The sequence below is a fragment of the Arachis stenosperma genome, chromosome 3, assembly GCF_014773155.1.
Source record: "Arachis stenosperma cultivar V10309 chromosome 3, arast.V10309.gnm1.PFL2, whole genome shotgun sequence".
NCBI classification, from domain to species: Eukaryota; Viridiplantae; Streptophyta; class Magnoliopsida; order Fabales; family Fabaceae; genus Arachis; species Arachis stenosperma.
In genome coordinates, this window is record NC_080379.1 from 133,004,156 (window position 1) to 133,013,110 (window position 8,955).

At 40.1% G+C, this 8,955-nt stretch overlaps 1 protein-coding gene across 1 annotated transcript; it reads right to left on the reverse strand.

Annotated features, from left to right (window-relative positions):
- Nucleotides 1-288: 288 nt before the first annotated feature.
- On the reverse strand, nucleotides 289-1,584 carry LOC130966710 (uncharacterized). The gene is made up of 3 exons (XM_057891528.1): nucleotides 1,042-1,584; nucleotides 811-909; nucleotides 289-711 (listed from the first exon to the last, which is right to left on the reverse strand). The coding sequence occupies exons 1-3, from the start codon at nucleotides 1,582-1,584 to the stop codon at nucleotides 289-291; spliced, it is 1,065 nt and encodes a 354-aa protein (XP_057747511.1).
- Between the last annotated feature and the right edge of the window lie 7,371 nt (nucleotides 1,585-8,955).

Sequence of the window (8,955 nt, forward strand, 5' to 3'; positions counted from 1 at the left end):
AGCATCACAGTACACTTCAGACGGCTCGTGCAATTCTGGCAGAATCAAAACAGGCACTGAAGTTAATTTATCCTTTAATGCTTGAAAGCTCTCCTCACACTCCGCCGTCCATACAAACGGTGGCTCTTTCCTTATTAACTTAGTCATTGGTAGTGCAATTTGTGAGAACCCGTGAATGAACCTCCTGTAATATTTAGCTAACCCCAAGAAGCTTCTGACCTCAGTCACTGTCATCAGTCTTTTCCATTCCATCACCGCCTCAACCTTCGAAGGATCCACTGCTATCCCTCATTTATTCACCATGTGACCTAAGAACTTCTCTTCTTCCTTCCAGAATTCACATTTGGACAACTTAGCATAGAATTTTCGCTCCTTCAGAACTTGTAACACAATCCTCATATGCTCTTCGTGCTCCTTCTCCGTCTTAAAATAAACCAAAATGTCATCTATGAATACTACCACGAATTTGTCCAAAAAGGGACGAAATACTTTGTTCATGTAATCCATGAACACAGCAGATGTATTCGTCAACCCAAAGGACATCACCGCAAACTCGTAGTGTCCATAGTGCATCTTAAACGTAGTTTTCAAAATGTCATCCTCCTTCACCCTAATCTGATGATAACCAGATCTTAAATCAATTTTTGAAAATACTTTAGCTCCTTGCAACTGATCCATGAGGTCATCTATCCTAGGCAACGGATACTTGTTCTTCACAGTCACTTTGTTCAAATGTCAGTAATCTATGCAGAGTCGCATTCCTCCATCCTTCTTCTTTACCAGTAAAACTGGCGCTTCCCACGGAGATACACTTGGTCGAATGAACCTCTTGTTCAGAAGCTCTTCCAACTGAGTCTTAAGTTCTGCCAGCCTATCGGAGCCATTTGGTACAGTGCAATTGACACCGGTCTGGCTCCCAATACCAAGTCAATCGTAAATTTAATCACCCTTTAAGGAGAGAAATTGGGAATATCTTCCGGGAACACTTTTGGAAATTTCCTAACTACCGAAATTTGATCTAATCTCTGTTCATCACTTAACGCATTCGCAGCCAACAATATAATAACCCTGACACTCTTCTCCACTATAGTTCACCGACACAGAGTTCAAGTAAGAACCCTCAGCTACCACTACTTCACATTCTCTTTCTGGCAAAAACCGAATTGATCGTTTAAAGCATTCCAACAAAACCCAATTCTTTGACAACCAATCAAACCCCAAAATCATCTCCAACCCAACCATTAGCAAACAAATCAAATCATGAACAAAGTCTCTATCCTCAATCTTTAAAGCTATTTGCCTACAACCTGACCTAGTCACAACCGTCTGATACAGGGTATGCACATGCAAATCAAATGCTAATTCTGATACTTTCAATCCTAGTTCCTCAACTTTATCTAATATAATAAACGAATGCAAAGCTCCAGTATCATATAATGCAACCAATATTTCCTCACCAAATAAACAGTTACCTCTCATCAACAGATCTGACTTTGCAGCATCCTGGGAGTTCACAGCAAACATTCGACCTTGCTGGTTTTGGCCCACATTCGGAGTCCTCCTATGAGGGCAATCCTTCGCCATGTGTTCAGGCAATCCACATGTAAAGCATCCACTTATACCCAGCTTGCACGAATCATAAGGGTGTAAACGCCTGCAACGGATACAAATTGAGTCTGGAGAAGCCTTACTCTGATTACCTCTCCCTTTGGCATGCTGGTACTGATCGTAGTTATTCCCCTTAAAGCCCCTTTGACCTTGAGGTACATGCCCTCCTCTCTTGAACTTTTGAGCTCTTGGTTGAAAGTATTTTCCACACCCCTGATTGTTATTTCCTCTGCGAGTATCTCTTAATGATGCCAATTTCTTTGCACACTCATCCGCAACTCTTTCCTTAATTACAAGCTCGAAAAAGATCCAAATCTCCAAACGAAGCTACAGCTGTCATGATGTTGTCCCTCAAGCCCTCTTGGTACTTAATACATTTCCAGATCTCATAAGACTCTGGGATACCTTGACATAACCTAGAGAATCTACAAAGCTTCTCAAACCAGCTAGTGTAATCAGCCACAGACAGTGAGCCTTGCTTCAGCTGCATAAGCTCCAACTCCTAGCCTCCCTTACTGATTCGGGAAAGTATTTCTTATAGAAAGCTTTCTAAAATACATCCCAAGAAATGTCAGTGTTCTAAAGCTGCAGTAATCAGCATTCTCCTTTCCACCAGTGTTGAGCCTCTCCTAAAAGTTGATACGTTGCAAACTCCACAAATTGGTTGTTCTGAACATGCTGGGCTTGTAACACACACTCCATTGCTTGGAACCAATTGTCCACTTCAGTAGGATTAGTCGAACCTCTAAAAGTCGGTGGATGAACCTTGAGAAATGAAGCCAAGTTCATCAGAGCACCTCCCAAGTCATTACCGTCTCCTTTCCCATTTTTGTTCTCGTTTCTATTACCATTTTCATTTCCCGCCGGTTGGCCCAATCTTTTTACAGCTTGCAAAGTTGCAGTAGCATTTTCTTCCATAGTATTAGCCAAGTTGGCCATCGCCGCCATGAACTCGGCATGGTTGTCAACCGGTCGATCATTCTTAGTTCCTTTCCGTCTACGAGTATGACCTCGTCTGTGAGTAGCCATTAGGGTTTCTGTCTCGATATCGAGGTGATCAGTCTCAATATCAAAATTCTAGTGCTTCAATTATCCCTAAAAGGCACTCATAAACAAGCATGCTATGCAATATCAAACAAATATCCTAAATAGAATGAAAAAAAAGACACAGAGTATGTAATAAAAAATAATTGGTCCATCCTTCAGGATCATAAGGACAAACCGCTCTGATACCACTAAATGTAACATCCTAATCACCCTAACCCTTACCTCATGCCATAAAGCAAAGGTTAATTAAAAGTTACGACAATTCTAAGGCTTATACGATAATATATAGAAAGAAATAGTAATTCTAGAAGCCTGATGAAGAAATAAGCTCAAAAATAGAATTACAAAAGTGCGAAATACTTACACGAAGCTACAAACTTAAGGCACAAGATATAGATTCAAGATAATGAAGCATATATAGAGATATGAATAAAATATTGATAAAAAAACTAGTCACAGCCCGCAGAGTTTTAGCCGACTAGTTATATACAGACATGCAGAGTTTTGGAAGTTAAAACAGTATACGACATATCTCTCTCAGAGTAAGCCTCTAAGGCAAAATATAATACAAAAGTGGGAATACAATTCAAAATATCTAAAATGACTTTGGTGGACGAAATTATGATCATCAACAATGGCTCCAAAGACTTGGTGCTCTCAAACATAAATCACACTTTGTCACAACTCCGCACAACTAACCAGCAAGTGTACTAGGTCGTCCAAGTAATACCTTACGTGAGTAAGGGTCGATCCCACAGAGATTATTGGTATGAAGCAAGCTATGGTCACCTTGTAAATCTCAGTCAGGCGGATAATAATTGATTATTGAGTTTTCAAATAATAATAAATAATAAACAGAAAATAAAGATAGAGTTACTCATGTAATTCAATGGTGGGAATTTCAGATAAGTGTATGGAGGTGCTGTGTTCCTTCTGAATCTCTGCTTTCCTACTGCTTTTATCCAATCTTTGTCATTCCTTTCTATGGCAAGCTGTATGTAGGGCATCACCATTGTCAATGGCTACATCCCATCCTCTCAGTGAAAATGGTCCAAATGCTCTGTCACAGCACGGCTAATCATCTGTCGGTTCTCGATCATGTTGGAATAGAATCCCTTGATTCTTTTGCGTTTGTCATCACGCCCAGCAATCGTGAGTTTGAAGCTTGTCACAGTCATTCAATCCCGGAATCCTACTTAGAATGCCACAGGCAAGGTTAGACTTTCCGGATTCCCATGAATGCCGCCATCAATTCTAGCTTATACCACGAAGATTCTGATTAAGGAATCCAAGAGATATACGCCCGGTCTTAGGTAGAACGGAAGTGGTTGTCAGTCATGTGCGTTCATAGGTGAGAATGATGATGAGTGTCACGGATCATCATATTCATCAAGTTGAAGTGCAACGAATATCTTAGAATAAGAATAAGTCGAATTGAATAGAAAATAGTAGTAATTGCATTGAAACTTGAGGTACAGTAGAGCTCCACACCCTTAATCTATGGTGTATAGAAACTCCACCATTGAAAATACATAAGTGATGAAGGTCCAGGCATGGCCGAATGGCCAGCCCCCAAAACGTGGTCAAAAGATCAAAAATACAATCAAAGATATCTAATAAACTAGTAAAAAGTTCTATTTATACTAAACTAGATACTAGGGTTTACAGAAGTAAGTAATTGATGCATAAATTCACTTCTGGAGCCCACTTGGTGTGTGCTTGGGCTGAGCTTGATCTATCCACGAGCTGAGGCTTCTCTTGGAGTTGAACGCCAAGTTGTAACGTGTTTTGGGTGTTCAACTCTGGTTTGTGATGTGTTTCTGGCGTTTGACTCCAGAATGCAGCATGAAACTGGCGTTGAGTGCCAGTTTACATCGTCTAATTATGAATAAAGTATGGACTATTATATATTGCTGGAAAGCTCCAAAAAATCCATTTTGAGTGCAGGGAGGTCAGATTCTAACAGCATCAGCAGTCCTTTGTCAGCCTCCTATCAGAGTTTTGCTCAGGTCCCTCAATTTCAGCCAAAAAATACCTGAAATCACAGAAAAATACACAAACTCATAGTAAAGTCTAGAAATGTGAATTTAGCATAAAAACTAATGAAAACATCCCTAAAAGTAACTAGATCATACTAAAAACTACCTAAAAACAATGCGAAAAAGCGTATAAATTATCCGCTCATCACAACACCAAACTTAAATTGTTGCTTGTCCCCAAGCAACTGAAAATCAATTAGGATAAAAAGAAGAGAATACACTATAAATCCCAAAATATCAATGAATATTAATTCTAATTAGATGAGCGGGACTTGTAGCTTTTTGCCTCTGAACAGTTTTGGCATCTCACTTTTTCCTTTGAAGTTTAGAATGATTGGCATCTATAGGAACTTAGAATTTCAGATAGTATTATTGATTCTCCTAGTTAAGTTTGTTGATTCTTGAACACAGCTACTTTTATGAGTCTTGGCCGTGGCCCTAAGCATTTTGTTTTCCAGTATTACCACCGGATACATAAATGCCACAGACACATAACTGGATGAACCTTTTCAGATTATGACTCAGCTTTGCTAAAGTCCCCAGTTAGAGGTGTCCAAAGCTCTTAAGCACACTCTTTTTGCTTTGGATTACGACTTTAACCACTTAGTCTCAAGCTTTTCACTTGGACCTGCATGCCACAAGCACATGGTTAGGGACAGCTTGATTTAGCCGCTTAGGCCTAGATTTTATTTCCTTGGGCCCTCCTATCCATTGATGCTCAAAGCCTTGGATCCTTTTTACCCTTGCCTTTTGGTTTTAAGGGCTATTGGCTTTTTCTGCTTGCTTTTTCTTTTTTTTCGCCAAAAATATATTTTTTTTCACAAGCTTTTGCTTTTTCACTGCTTTTTCTTGCTTCATGAATCAATTTCATGATTTTTCAGATTATCAATAGCATTTCTCTTTGTTCATCATTCTTTCAAGAGCCAACAATTTTAACATTCATAAACAACAAGATCAAAAATATGCGCTGTTTACACATTCATTCAGAAAACAAAAAGTATTGTCACCACATCAATATAATTAAACTAAATTCAAGGATAATTTCGAAATTCATGTACTTCTTGTTCTTTTGAATTAGAAACAGTTTTCATTTAAGAGAGGTGAAGGGTTTATGGAATTATTTATAGCCTTAAGACATAGTTACTCAATACTAATGATCATGAGGTAGAGACACAAAACATAAACACACATATAGCATAAAAATAAAAAAACAGAGATAAGAACAAGGAAGTTAAGGAATGAGTCCACCTTAGTGAGGGTGACGCCTTTTTGAAGGACTAATGGTGCTTTTTGACCTCCTTTATGTCTCTTCCTTGCCTCTGTTGCTTGATCCCTAGTGATTTTGGTGCTTTTATCCTTAGTTGCTCCCAATAGTTGTGTGGAGAAAAATGTATCCCCTGAGGTATCTCAGAGATTTCTTGATGAGGGAATTCCTCACGCTCTCTTGATGTGCAGTCAGATGCTCTTCTACTGAGCTATGGACCCTTGAGATGAATCTCTCCATCTCTCATGACTCGGAGGTAGAAGCTTTTGTCATCCCTTTTCCTTTTCTAGAGGATTCTCCGGCCTTAGGTGCCATCAATGGTAATGGAAAAACAAAAAGCTTATACTTTTACCACACCAAACTTAAAATATTGCTCGCCCTTGGGCAAGAGAATAAAGAAAAGAAGAAGAAGAAGAAAAAATATGGAGGAGAGTAAGGGAGGTGTATTCGGCCAAGGTGTACAAGAGGGGGTTGTGTTGTGTGAAAATTAAGGAGAACGGAGGGGTTTATATAGTGAGGGGAGATGGAGTAGGTTCGGCCATTTAGGGTTGGTTTGGGTGGAAAAGAAATTTAAAATTTGAAGGTAGGTGGGGTTTATGGGGAAGAGTGGACGGATGTGAGTGGTGAAGGGGGTAATTGGGAAGAGAGATTGAGGTGATTGGTGAAGGGTTTTGGGGAAGAGTGTTTATTGGAAAGAGAGGATGAATGTTGAGAAGAGGGGAGAATATGGTAGGTGGGGATCCTGTGGGGTCCACTGATCCTGAGATGATCCTGTGGGGTCCACAGATCCTGAGGTGTCAAGGATATATATCCATCCACCAATTAGGCATGTAAAATGCCTTTGCATGCAATTCTGGCGTTTAAACACCAAAGTGATGCATGTTCTGGGCGTTCAACGCCCATGTGCAGCATGTTTCTGGCGTTGAACGCCAGTTCCATGCTTGTTTCTGGCGTTCAGCGCCAACTCTCCTCAGGGTGCATTCCTGGCGTTTGAACGCCAGGATGTTGCTTGTTTCTGGCGTTCAACGCCAGATCCATGACCTGTTCTGGCGTTGAACGCCAGCCAGATGCTCCTTACTGGCGTTTAAACGCCAGTAAGTCCTTCCTCCAGGGTGTGATTTTTCTTCTGCTGTTTTTGATTCTGTTTTTAATTTTAATATTTTTTTCGTGACTCCACATGATCATGAACCTAATAAAACATAAAAGAACAATGAAAATAAAATAAAATTAGATAAATAAAAATTGGGTTGCCTCCCAATAAGCGCTTCTTTAATGTCAATAGCTTGACAGTGGGCTCTCATGGAGCCACACAGGTGATAAGGTCAATGTTGTATAGTCCCAACACCAAACTTAGAGTTTGGTTGTGGGGATTCAACACTAAACTTAGAGTTTGGTTGTGGCCTCCCAACACCAAACTTAGAGTTTGACAGTGGGGGCTCTGTTTGACTCTGTACTGAGAGAAGTTTTTCATGCTTCCTCTCCATTATTAAAGAAGATCCTTGAGCTTTAAACACAAGGTAGTCCCCATTCAATTGAAGGACTAATTCTCCTCTGTTAACATCTATCACAGCTCCTGTTGTGGCTAGGAAGGGTCTTCCAAGGATGATGCATTCATCCTCCTCCTTCCTAGTGTCTAAGATTATGAAATCAGCAGGGATGTAAAGGCATTCAACCTTTACCAACACGTCCTCTACCAATCCATAAGCTTGTCTTACTGACTTGTCTGCCATTTGTAATGAGAATAAGGTAGGTTGTACCTCAATGATCCCCAGCTTCTCCATTACAGAGAATGGCATAAGATTTATGCTTGACTCTAGGTCACACAGAACTTTCTCAAAGGTCATGGTGCCTATGGTACAGGGTATTACGAATTTGCCAGGATCTTGTCTCTTTTGAGGTAAAATTTGCTGAATCCATGTATCTAGTTCACTAATGAGCAAGGAAGGTTCATCTTCCCAAGTCTCATTACCAAATAACTTGGCATTCAGTTTTATGATAGCTCCTAGATTTTGAGCAACTTTCTCTCCAGTTACATCTTCATCCTCTTCAGAGGAAGAATAGTCTTCAGAGCTCATGAATGGCAGAAGGAAGTTTAATGGAATCTCTATGGTCTCTATATGAGTCTCAGATTCCCTTGGGTCCTCAAGAGGAAACTCCTTCTTGCTTGAGAGACGTCCCATGAGATCTTCCTCATTGGGATTCACGTCCTCTCCTTCCTCTCTTGGTTCGGCCATGTTGACTATATCAATAACCTTGCACTCTCTTTTTGGATTCTCTTCAGTATTGCTTGGGAGAGTACTAGGAGGAGTTTCAGTGATTTTCTTACTCAGCTGGCCCACTTGTGCCTCCAAATTTCTAATGGAGGACCTTGTCTCACTCATGAAACTTAAAGTGGCCTTAGACAGATTAGAGACTAAGTTTGCTAAACTAGAGGAGCTCTGTTCAGAATTCTCTGTCTGTTGCTGAGAAGATGATGGAAAAGGTTTGCTATTGCTGAACCTGTTTCTTCCACCATTATTAAAGCCTTGTTGAGGCTTTTGTTGATCCTTCCATGAGAAATTTGGATGATTTCTCCATGATCAATTATAGGTGTTTCCATAAGGTTCACCCATGTAATTTACCTTTGCTATTGCAGGGTTCTCAGGATCATAAGCTTCTTCTGAAGCTGCCTCTCTAGTACTGTTGGATGCATTTTGCCATCCATTCAGACTTTGAGAAATTATGTTGACTTGCTGAGTCAACATTTTGTTCTGAGCCAATATGGCATTCAAAGCATCAATTTCAAGAACTCCCTTCCTCTGAGGAGTCCCATTATTCACAGAATTCCTCTCAGAAGTGTACATGAATTAGTTATTTGCAACCATGTCAATAAGTTCTTGAGCTTCTGCAGGCGTTTTCTTTAGGTGAATGGATCCACCTGCAGAATGGTCCAATGACATTTTGGAAAACTCAGATAGACCATAATAGAATATATCTAATATGGTTCATTCTGAAAAC